We start from the raw sequence: 12,684 nt of genomic DNA, 5'->3' as shown, positions 1-12,684 counted from the left end.
AGAGAGAGGCAGAGGGAGAAGCAGGCTCCATGCAGGGAGCCTGACGTGGGACTCGATCCCAGGTCTCCAGGATCATACCCTGTGCTGAAGGCGGCGCTAAACCGCTGAGCCACCCGAGCTGCCCTCCAAATTAACTTTAAAAAGTAAAGTAGCAAAACCATTAGGTTTTATCTCAGGTATACAGATACATACAATGACATATTAACAGGGGTGCGTGTATGCATGTGCACATACATGATTTTATAGAAGTCTCAAAACAAACAGTAGATGGAGATATATATTAATTAAAAGTTAAAATGGTTTATTTTCATTTCACAAATTAAGAGGAAGTTAGTTACCTAAATAATGCTGTAAAAATTTTATCTTTCACAGTTACCTTTCGAAGAAGAAAACTGGAGGCTATTTATTGCACTTCTGATATCACCAGAACATCCTTGACAAAGCAACTCCAGAGAAGTTTTATCAGGGATAATAGTATTTCCTCCATTCTAAAATGAAAGATTAAAGTTTGAAAAAACTAGTTTCTAGGTCTTTTTTTTTTTTTAAGATTTTATTTATTTATTTATTCATGAGAGATAGAGAGAGAGAGGCAGAAATATAGGCAGAGGGAGAAGCAGGCTGCATGCAGGAAGCCCAATGTGGGACTCGATCCTGGGTCTCCAGGATCAGGTCCTGGACTGAAGCCCAGCTAAACCGCTGAGCCACTGGGGCTGCCCTTACTTATTTAAAGTAATCTCTACACTCAACGTGGTGGCTCCAACTCAAGACCCCGAGTTCAAGAGTTGTATGATCTTCAAATGAGCCAGCCAGGCACCCCTGCATCTTGTTATTTTTTGACATTAAATTGTATTTTCTCACGTTACTAAATATTCTCACAACACTAATGATGTAATACCTCACCATAATAATTGCTTCTTCTATTACTGGACTCCATTGTTTCTAATTTCTTACTATTAATAGTTTTTATTTACTCCATTAAGTGTTGTACATAACATAATTTTGTTTAATCCTCAAAGTAACCACTCCCTTGGAGATTTCCTTCAGTTACTATCTGAGGGGTGCAAAAAAAAAAAAAAAAAATTCCGTTTCATGTAACATCTAGTCGATTTGTAGCAGTAGGGCCCCCTAGAACCGTGCTGTTGGGAGAAGTTCCATCATTATTTGAAAGACAGAAAAAAATGATGCACTAAAAATGACAACATAAAAAAAATAAAAAATAAATAAAATAAAATAAAAATAAAATAAATAAATAAAAATGACAACAACAGCGGGACGCCTGGGTGGCTTAGCTATAGAGCACCTGATTTTGGCTCAGGGCGTAATCCTGGGGTCCCAGAATCGAGTCTCATATCGGGCTCCCTGTGTGGAGCCTGCTTCTCCTTAAATTAAATAAGTAAGTAAATAAATAAATAAATAAGACAACAGCTGTTTTACAACAATGTTAATATATAGAACACTGAACTGTACACTTAAAAAATAATTAAGATGGTATAGTTGGTAATACTGTATTATTAAATATTTGAAAACTGTTAAGAGTGGAGATCTTCGCACCACAAAAAAGAAATGGTAATTACATTAAGTGATGGAGGTGTTGTGTAATGCCACAGTGGTAATCATTGTGCAATATGTAAGTATATCAAATCAATATGCCGTACACTTTAAACTTATGTGATAAGTATATCTCCACAACATTAGAAAATAAATGGTTAAGATGGTAAATTTAATGTATGTTTTTTTCACCACAATAAAAAAACCTGACAATAGGAGAAAAGTAGAGTAGGACTGTTGATGAGGTACCTAGATGCCAGGAAACATTTTCTTGATAGTAGACACAATTTAGAGCACTAAAGTCAAGCAAAGACAAATTTATTTCAATGTGAAAGACAAAGCTAGGTTTAATAGCAGAGAAAGGGTAAGGATTTTTAAAATCAATATTTCCTGCCTTTTCTAGAATGACAGGCCTGTTGAATATAATCAAGTATTTTAATTCTAAAAAGTGAAATAATATATGTTTCTAACCCTGCAAGTGTGGCTTTCTAAAGTTACAATTTAAGGGGCGGCCCGATGGCTTAGCGGTTTGGTGCCACCTTTGGCCCAGGGTGTGATCCTGGAGGCCTGCGGTCAAGTCCCATGTCAGGCTCCCTGCGTGGAGCTTGCTTCTCCCTCTGCCTGTGTCTCTGCCTCTCTCGCTCTGTTTCTAATAAATAAATAAAATCTTTAAAATAAATAAATAAAATTACAATATAAGATTCAAATTAGTTTCTAAGAGGCTTACCTTGTTAGCTTCCATTGTCACTATTCGATTAAGAAATTTCATCATAATTGTTGGTGCCACAGGGTTAAAACTGTCAAAAGTTTTATGAAGAAAGGTAGTGGTTACATGATTATTTTAAAAATATAATGTATGAACACTACAAGCAGAAGTTTACTCTTACCTAATGTTTGCTATAGCACACTCCTCCTGAATTTCTTTGGGAAACAGTAACCTTTGATTATTATCTCCACTGAGACTGTCAGAAATTATAAATATTAGAGGACATCGACCAGTGTGCACATATCTCCTAAAATAAAATATAGCAATGTTGAACTATAAACTATTGCCATTTAATTCAACGTTTGAGGAAACTTCACTGAAACTCACCTGAGAATTTCATGTAAAGTATGAGAATCTCGGTAAAACTGGTTAGGTAAATCCTATTAAAAAATAGTAAGTATTAGTTCTATTATTTTGTGGAAAAAAAAAAAACTTTTTTAAAGATTTCATTTATTTATTCATGAGACACAGAGAGAGAGAGGCAGAAACACTGACAAAGGGACCAGAAACAGGTTCCATGCAGGGAGCCTGATGTGGGACTCATTTCCAGCACTCCAGGATCACGCCCTGGGCCAAAGGCAGACACTCAACCACTGAGCCACCCGGGTGTCCCTATTCTTGTGTGAATTTTTTTTTTTTAAGATTTTATTTATTTAGGGCAACCCTGGTGGCGCGGCGGTTTAGCGCCACCTACAGCCCGGGGTGTGATCCTGGAGACGGGGGATCGAGTCCCACATCGGGTTCCCTGCATGGAGCCTGCTTCTCCCTCTGCCTGTGTCTCTGCCTCTCTCTCTCTCTCTCTCGCTCTGTGCGTCTCTATGAATAAATAAATAAAATCTTAAAAAAAAAAAAGATTTTATTTATTTATTCAGAGCGGGGGGGGGGGGCAGAGTCACAGGCAGAGAGAGAAGCAGGCTCCATGCAGGGAGCCCAATGTGGGACTCAACCCTGGGTCTCCAGGATCAGGCCCTGGGCTGAAGGCGGTGCTAAACCGCTGAGCCACCGGGCTGCTCCTTGTGTGAATTTATACAAGATTCATATTTACCAAATTAGGGGAAAAAAATGTTTCCTATTCAATGTACTATAACTAAAACTTTTATAGAAATTTAGGAAAACGTGAAAAAGTAGGTATCTTAAACAATAAAATGCATCAATGGGAAATCCAATTTTCAGATCAAATTTCTTAGGGTCACTACTACTAGTTACAGTATTTTCACTAAGACATCCAAATTATTGCTTTTCTACACTTAAGCCATTAAAGTTTTAAAGTTCATGACTCTATAGCCACTCTATTCACGTTTACTGAAAAAGACCTGAGGTTTCTGCTATCAGGGAGCCTTCATGTTATATTTTACTACCATTAATACTATGGAGAAAGTTAATGCCACTATCAGTAAGATATAGCTTGCAATTATTTACTCAATAGTTACAGCAGGATCTCAAAATTTGTCCATACTTCAACCAGAATTATCCTCTTATCAGTTCTTAGATCATCTCCAAGCATTTGTAGTTTGTTATATTTTGTTGCTCTAAGTAGAAACTCCTTAAAAACTGCTATCTGAGATTGGTAGGGAAATACATGGAAGCTTGATTCTGAAAACAAAACAAAACAAAAAAACCATATTTAACACTTTCAACAAATTATGTATACATATTACACATATGTATGTAAACACATGTTTCTAAACATATTCGCATATACCTGAAGGAGCTCACAACAGTGTAGATTTTTTCTATTTAGGCAAAACTGCAGAAATTTAAAATAGGATATTCATTTCAAAAGACAAGAGTCAGGGATCCCTGGGTGGCGCAGCGGTTTGCCGCCTGCCTTTGGCCCAGGGCGCGATCCTGGAGACCCGGGATCGAATCCCACATCGGGCTCCCGGTGCATGGAGCCTGCTTCTCCCTCCGCCTGTGTCTCTGCCTCTCTCTCTCTCTCTGTGACTATCATAAATGAATAAAAAAAAAATTAAAAAAAAAAAAAACAAAAAAAAAAAAAACAAAAAAAAAACAAAAGACAAGAGTCATCATGGACAATGAATTTTCTATACCAATGAATATAATATAGAATTAACTGACTTCATGAAACAGCTGTCAATATAATAGTCACACAACTGGTAACAACATTTATATGTCTTTGCCTACACAATGAAGATACTCCGAATGAGTATGCTGACAGTGAATCAATGTCAGACTTAATTCTCAAAGAATCCCATTCTCCTCTACTGGAAGAAAGCTTCCCCTCTTCTCCTGAAATTTTTTCTCTGAAATGGGTAAGTATGAAAGAAAATGCTCTCATATGGCTTCATTTGACTGCTATTCCTATTTTCTGAAGCTATTGATAGTGGGCAGAAGCCAATCTAGCAAAGGAGTGACAACATGGATTTTCCTCATAAAAACATATACCCAAAAGGATCTTAGGGGGAAAAAAAGGATCTTAGGAATCTCAAAAATATTGATGGGGAGTCTCAAACCTTTTTTTTTTTTTTTATTTATGATAGGCACACAGTGAGAGAGAGAGGCAGAGACACAGGCAGAGGGAGAAGCAGGCTCCATGCACCAGGAGCCCGACGCGGGATTCGATCCCGGGTCTCCAGGATCGCGCCCTGGGCCAAAGGCAGGCGCCAAACCGCTGCGCCACCCAGGGATCCCGGAGTCTCAAACCTTTAAACACACTTTTCCCACTATTTCCACTACCTTCATAGCAAACCTTACCAGGATTAAATATCTCCTTGAAATCATCTTTTTGGAAGTCTGGTAAAATTGGATTACTCCACTCTTGTACTTGAATACCATGCTCTTTTGATAGTATTTTTACAGTTGTCGTTTTCCCACATCCAGGAGGACCTGTTATTAATAAAATAGATCCACCCTAAAACAAAATACAAACATTAATCAAAAATCAAAGTAACTGGAATGCTAGACTATTATGTTTGAATTTTCTTTCAAATACTAGTTACTTCTATAAATACTTACTTAATCTCTGGTGTATCCTAAAATTACACTGATGTTAGCTGGATTATACCAGCGTTAGATAAAACAGAATAATCTTATTTCCTAAACCTTAAGCATAGCTGCTGATAATTCTTCAATTCTTGTATTATGTCCCTCCCAAGGACTACTTAGACAAAACAACTAAACTTCAGCTATATTAAGGAAGTAATGTCTGAAACAAGTATTTTTATTTTTTATTTATTTTTATTTATTTATTTTTATTTATTTTTTTTTTAAAGTTTAACATGTTTTTTTTTTTTTTTTTTAATTTTTATTTATTTATGATAGTCACAGAGAGAGAGGGAGAGAGGCAGAGGCACAGGCGGAGGGAGAAGCAGGCTCCATGCACCGGGAGCCCGATGTGGGATTCGATCCCGGGTCTCCAGGATCGCGCCCTGGGCCAAAGGCAGGCGCCAAACCGCTGCGCCACCCAGGGATCCCTGAAACAAGTATTTTTAGATGTTACCTGAACTCAAAATTCTACCTTAATACAGATCTCTTTGGAATTTCTTTTTTAGGGTTTTATTTATTCATGAGAGGCACAGAGAGAGGCAGAGACACAGGCAGAAGGGAGAGGCAGGCTCCCCACGGGGATCCCCGATGCAGGACTTGGTCCCAGGACCCTGGGATCACGCCCTGAACCAAAGGCAGACACTCAACCACTGAGCCACCCAGGAGTCCTGATCTCTTTGGATTATATGCATTAATAATAAACAAGTATAATATTCTTACGGGAGGATGTTAGTCAGAATATGATTCTTTAAGAAATGTATATTAAGAAACATATTTTACAGAGCTAGAACTCCAAGAGACTATATAGGTTATAGGTCACAATAGTATCTCCTTATATAATAAATCACATAAAAAAGTTAAAGTTTGAGCAGCCCCGATGGCCCAGCAGTTTGGTGCCACATTCAGCCCGGGGTATGATCCTGGAGACCCGGAATCGAGTCCCATGTCGGGATCCCTGCATGGAGCCTGCTTTTCCCTTTGCCTGTCTCTGCCTCTCTCTCTTTGTGTGTGTCTGTCATAAATAAATAAATAAAATCTTTAAAAGAAAAAGTTAAAGTTTAAAAAACAAAAAGTTAAAGCTAAAAAAATATCAGAAGATTTCCTACATTCTCTGGTGAGGAAATCCCTGCTCAACTGTTTACCTTTACTAACTTATAAATAAGTGCCCTAGTACTTGGCCCCAGAAGAGAACCAGTCTCACTTTTTAAAATGTATGAGTGCATGGGTCATAGTGATACTGGCCATGAATAATGATTCAATAATATATATCAAATATGATTTCTTTAAAAACAAATATAAAACAAGTTTATATTTTGATGACTTGAGGTAAATGTGGACAGAGAAAGATTGGTAGGAACCTTACTCCTTATTTCTCCTAGGAACTATGATTCACTCTTTGCTTATTGTTTCTTGTAACTTTACAGGACACACCTAATGTAAATAATGATAACTGACTACTTTCAAGCAGTAGTCTTTTACTTAAAAAAAAAAGATGAAGATCAAGCCTGCACACCCATATGTTTCTTAGATAATAGAGTGAAGCATCTTGTTTTCTGACATAGTGAGTACAGCCACATAGTAAGTTTTGCTTCCAGTAAGAGAAGTGGGAGATAGTCTATCAGAACACTAAAACATGAAGACTTCTGTTAATGTTTCTATCATCTACATTATAATAGTTTCCTTTTTTTAAAGTTTCCTCTTTTTATTTATTTATTTTTTTTTTTTTTAGAGTTTGTGCTTCTTCTTTTTTTTTTTTTTTTAAATTTTTATTTATGATAGTCACAGAGAGAGAGAGAGAGAGGCAGAGACACAGGCAGAGGGAGAAGCAGGCTCCAAGCACCGGGAGCCCGATGTGGGATTCGATCCCGGGTCTCCAGAATCGCGCCCTGGGCCAAAGGCAGGCGCCAAACCGCTGCGCCACCCAGAGATCCCAAGTTTCCTCTTTTTAAAGTGAAATATAGGGATCCCCGGGTGGCGCAGCGGTTTGGCGCCTGCCTTTGGCCCAGGGCGCGATCCTGGAGACCCGGGATCGAATCCCATGTCAGGCTCCCGGTGCATGGAGCCTGCTTCTTCCTCTGCCTGTGTCTCTGCCTCTCTCTCTCTCTCTCTCTATGACTATCATAAATAAATAAAAATTAAAAAAAAAATAAAGTGAAATATAAATGACATATAGCAACCTGATAGTTTCAAATGTACATCATAGTGATTCGATAGTTTTATGTGTTACAGTATGATTATCGTGGTAAGTCTAGACCATGTATCACCACACAGTCACTTGCAATATTGACTGTATCCCTTATGCTGTACATTTCCATCAAATTATAATAAATAGTTTTATATTTTGAAAGATGTTTCCCCGAATAATTAAATTCAGCGAATATTTTAAGTACTTACAATACATTTAAGAAAAAATAATTTTACCTTCCCAAAGAAAATTCTTGAAGTTATCAAACATGTTTTTTAATAAAATGTCTTAAAATTACTGACATCATTGAACTTTTATATAAAAAAGAGTATATGATTGATGAGATTCCAAATTCTTAGAGGAAGAAAGCTTTTAAAACCGTAGAGGAAATATTTCCCCAAATACCAACATATATACACACACCTAAGTTTATTAGAATATTAACAGTAACATGTATAGATTTAGAACATGATAATGTTTATACTAAAAAGGTACTGGCAAGTAAGAAAACATAGTGAACACTGAAATTATGTAAATATTAGCTGAGCTAAGAAAATGCCTGGATATAAGTGCATTGGGGAAATTGCCCAAGAATCTACTCACAGAAGGGAGATTTTTATGAGCCAGTGGAGGGATACCAAGGCTGACACTGCAAATCAACCTTAAATACATTATCTAAACCCTAAACCAAATGGGTTAGATCCACAGACCAGACAGAAAAATACCTCGATTTAAAAAAGAGAAAGGAAAAAAAAAAAAAAAAAAGAGAAAGGTCTGTTAACATGAGAGGCAACTAAAACACTAACTCCTTCATGTCAAAGTTGAAAATTAAAGGCAATGAATTAAAATCTATTCTGTGTTTCCATTTGGAACTGTATTTAAAGGTAACTAGCCCGTTAGTGATGGCAAACTATTCTTCATAGAAAAATGCCAAAAAAAAAAAAAAAGAAAAAAAAATGCCAGATGGGCAGCCCAGGTGGCTCAGTGGTTTAGCGCCGCCTTCAGCCCGGGGTGTGGTCCTGGAGACCCGGGATCGAGTCCCACGTCGGGCTCCCTGCATGGAGCCTGCTTCTCCCTCTGCCTGTGTCTCTGCCTCTCTCCGTGTCTCTCATGAATAAATATATAAAATCTTGAAAGAAAAGAAAGAAAAGAAAAAAGAAGAGAAAAGAAAAAGATAGATGCCAGCTAACAATTACAGAATAGTAAAATTTAAAAATCACCATTTCACGGGGCGCCTGGGTGGCCCAGTCAGTTAAGAATCTGCCTTTGGCTCAAGTAATTATCCTGGGGTCATGGGATCAAGTTCGAGTTGGGCTCCCTACTCAGCAGAGTTGGCTTCTCCCTCTGTCCCCCTCCCCACCATTTATGCTCACTGGCTCTCAAATAAATAGAATTTTTTTTTTTTTTAAGATTTTACTTATTCACGAGAGACACAGAGAGAGAGAGAGAGAGAGAGAGAGAGAGAGAGAGAGAGAGTCACAGACACAGGCAGAGGGAGAAGCAGGCTCCATGCAGGGCGCCCAATGTGGGACTCAATCCCGGGACTCCAGGATCACCCCCTGGGCTGAATGCGGCACTAAACCGCTGAGCCACCTGGGCTGCCCCCACATCACAATCTTAACAAAATAACTGAATTCAAGCAAGGACTGAAAATGGATGCTAAAGCACTTACACTTACGTGAAAGACTGCTGGGGAAACAGACATTTAAGTCAAATTAACTCCCCATATGTTATGTGGCAGCAGGGAAAATAATTTCACGACAAAGTTTTCTATTTTCTTAATTAGTGATCAAACTTAATATGAAAGACAGCAGGAAAACCAAACCTGTTTTTTTTTTCTTTTTTTTTTTTCCAAACCTGTTTTATGGTACGGTGCAATATAAAATATACATAGTATTTTAAAAGTATTCTTACAAAAATGTTCAACTTGAGTCTAATCAAACCCTTGAGTCAAATTTCCAGGCTATAGGAAATACAGGATAGAAGAACAAGCTAGTCATCAAGAGGAAACAATCTGACAAATCTGGAATGTGAGAGTTCTACAGGTCACCTGGGCTGGCCTCTTCAGTAAGGCAATGTCTTAGAGAAAAAGAGGGTAAAAGGGGACCATTCTAGATTTTAGAACACCTAAGAGATCTAACAATCAAATGCAATGTGTGGTCCTTGATTAGATCCTGGTTGTAACAAATCCACTACATATAACATTCTGCAGACAAATGGAGAAATGTGAATATGAAATGAGCATTAGATAACCTTAAGGAATTATAATTAATTTTGTTAGACAGAATAAGGGTACATACAGTTGATTATGAAAGTGCTTTACTTAAAAAAAAAAAAAGGAAAAAATTGGCATACTAATGTTTCCAGAAGTCTGAATGAAATGTCACATACTGAAATGAAGTATTTATATAAATACTTTGAAATATTTAAGAGTAGAAATGATGGGTATATAATGGGCATTATAGTATTCATTTATTATTCTATTTTCTTGTATGTTTGAAGAATCTCAAAGTAAAGTTAAGTTTAAGAGAGAGAAAGAATATTCTAGCTTGGAGGCTAAGAGTGATCACAGAATTAGGAAGTGAAACAAAAAACATCAGCATTAAAATGAATGATGACTGTTTTAGGCTGTATTTAGTACAAAAACTAATATGTAATTTGCCTGCTTGCTTCAGCATAAGATAATATGATGTGCTAATAGCACCCTAACTGGCATAATACGGTTTATAATGATGAGACTTAAGCAGGAAAAAGAGGTACAAGTAAAGGAGATATCTCAAAAATTTTGTGTCTTTTAGCAAAGTTTATAGTAGCAAATCAGAAACTTTTTTTATTTTAGGTGATCTGGACTTAACAAAATCACCATAAAAATTTAGCTTCTTCGGGCAGCCGGGGTGGCTCAGCGGTTTAGCGCCACTTTCAGCCCAGGGCTGGATCCTGGAGACCCAGGATCGAGTCCCACATCGGGCTCGCTGCATGGAGCCTGCTTCTCCCTCTGCTTGTGTCTCTGCCTCTCTCTCTCCCTCTCTGTGTGTCTGTCATGAATAAATAAATAAAATCTTAAAAAAAAAAAAAATTTAGCTTCTTACAACCCCCTGTAAATCAGAGAAACACACGTCATGTTATATATTTTAAAAACACATTTCTTATTGAATTACCTGTTTTGGTTGCCTTTCTATGACTTTAGCTTTTAACCAGGTTTCAACCTCTTCAATTTTCTTTTTATGCACAGCAAGTTCATGCTAAAAATTTCAAGTTTAAAATAAAACATTTTAACTCAAGGATTTTTGGTATAGCAGCACATATTAATCTAAATCAAACATTTTTAATGAAGAAACTAGCAAACAACATGCTATGAGAAACAGTCTTTGTTATTACACTTTTGTATATTGAAAAATTCTGTTCTTAATGCTGACACCATTGTATGAGACATCGGGGCAGGTTTGGAATTATGTAATTTTTTGAAATCCTGAAATACATTTTGGGATGTGAATAGGGAAAGATACTACATTTAAGAAAAAAATTAACAGATCAATTCTGTGCTGGGATTAAATTAAATCTAAGACAAATATCCAATGGTAATTTCAAAGTAACTTGAGAAATGCTGAGAAACAGAACATAATAAAAACTAGGAATTATCTTTTTTCTAATTAATTCAAAGCTTTTTATGAGTAATAATCTAAAAATGTACAATCTTCTCCCTCCTGAAATTAAATTATGTATGCCTGTTTGCATTGTATATAGTACCTGAGTTTCTGGTTTGTATTTATCCACCCATGGTTCATTTTCAGACAGATATTCTTTTGAATTTTCAAGACCATAAATGTGTTCTGATGGCTTTTCTCTTTTTCTAGCTGGAAATCTGCTACTTTCTAATCTCGAAGGCACATTTTTCCTTCTGTGACTTGAGTTATTCACACCTAATGATGTGGCAGTAATAGAGATGCACGTACTCTCTGAAAAATCATCAAATGATGGGTCTACCCAGTCTGTTACCTGAAAAAAAGAAATCATATAAGCATTACATTATCTGCATTTATTCCCTACAGAAGTACTCTACAATAAAAAAAAAAAATTGACATATTTGCAACATTTTAAATAAAAACCTCAGAAACTAGTTCTGTAAATTAAGACTGGCACAGTACATATTATTTTTTTTACTTCATGGTTGGTACATATACATATTTGTCCACTTGACCAGGGCAAAGACGAATGCCATATAAAGGTATATAGAATACAAACTTAAATTTTTTTACTAATAATCTTCCCAGTATAAAACAGACTGATTCTTCTTAAGCTCATTTGTAGGACTGAAACATGAATATTAAAATTATGTACCAAAAAAGAAGCAAAACAAAGAAATAAAATATTATTTTAACCATATATAACTGTACAAAGAGTAAACCTGCCTTGTCCTGGTTAATACATTCACAAACCAAGAACCATTGCATTTTGCTAAATAATCCCTAACATCTTTAGGACTTGGAGAAGATAAAGCCTAATAATCCTAATGCTATGAATATTTTGTAAATCATGATTATATTACTCTTCAGCCCATAAAGGAAATACTATTTTCATAAAAGGGAAGCAGGCTTTCCAGGGAGGATGATTTGTTTACCAGATTCATCTAAGAAAACAAAACTGGGATAAAAGAACAGGAAAGTCAGTGAGTCCTACCTCATGTTCTTCTGGTCTATAGAAATTGCTGATCTTTCTCTACATTTCCCTCTAACGTTACCTTTTTTATTTTTTTATTTCTATTTTTAAGATTTTCTTTATTTATTCATGAAAGACACACAGAGAGAGAAAGAGAGAGAGAGACAGAGGCAGAGACACAGGCAGAGAGAGAAGCAGGCTCCATGCAGGGAGCCCGACGCGGGAACAGATCCCAGGACCCCAGGATCACACCCTGCGCCAAAGGCAGGAGCTAAACCACTGAGCCACCCAGGGATCCCCATCATTACCTTTTTTAAAGAATCCTTTCAAAATACACACGGAGAAAGATGATGAATCAAACAATTTAAACCCAAAACTACTTAGGAGTGTTAAAAACTTTTCTTCTAGCAACTAAATTTATTTTTTTTAAGATTTTATTTATTTATTCATGAGAGATAGAGAGAGCGAGAGGCAGAGACACAGGCAGAGGGAGAAGCAGGCTCCATGCAGGTAGCCCGATGAG

The 12,684-nt window shown here is 36.7% G+C and overlaps 1 protein-coding gene across 1 annotated transcript in view; it reads right to left on the bottom strand.

Annotated features, from left to right (window-relative positions):
• Positions 1–12,684, bottom strand: part of RAD17 (RAD17 checkpoint clamp loader component) — a 30,378-nt gene that overhangs the window by 14,199 nt on the left and 3,495 nt on the right. Inside the window, exons 4-11 of the mRNA XM_041767024.1 lie at positions 11,253–11,501; positions 10,664–10,747; positions 5,030–5,186; positions 3,771–3,907; positions 2,642–2,694; positions 2,436–2,561; positions 2,276–2,345; positions 377–488 (exon numbers count right to left, since the gene is read on the bottom strand). Coding sequence (XP_041622958.1) covers positions 377–488; positions 2,276–2,345; positions 2,436–2,561; positions 2,642–2,694; positions 3,771–3,907; positions 5,030–5,186; positions 10,664–10,747; positions 11,253–11,501 — 988 coding nt within the window. The remainder of the gene's footprint in view (positions 1–376; positions 489–2,275; positions 2,346–2,435; positions 2,562–2,641; positions 2,695–3,770; positions 3,908–5,029; positions 5,187–10,663; positions 10,748–11,252; positions 11,502–12,684) is intronic.

The sequence above is a fragment of the Vulpes lagopus genome, chromosome 8 (assembly GCF_018345385.1).
Source record: "Vulpes lagopus strain Blue_001 chromosome 8, ASM1834538v1, whole genome shotgun sequence".
NCBI lineage: Eukaryota > Metazoa > Chordata > Mammalia > Carnivora > Canidae > Vulpes > Vulpes lagopus.
Note: the sequence above shows the minus strand (reverse complement) of the source record. Positions and strands in the feature narration are given on the sequence as shown.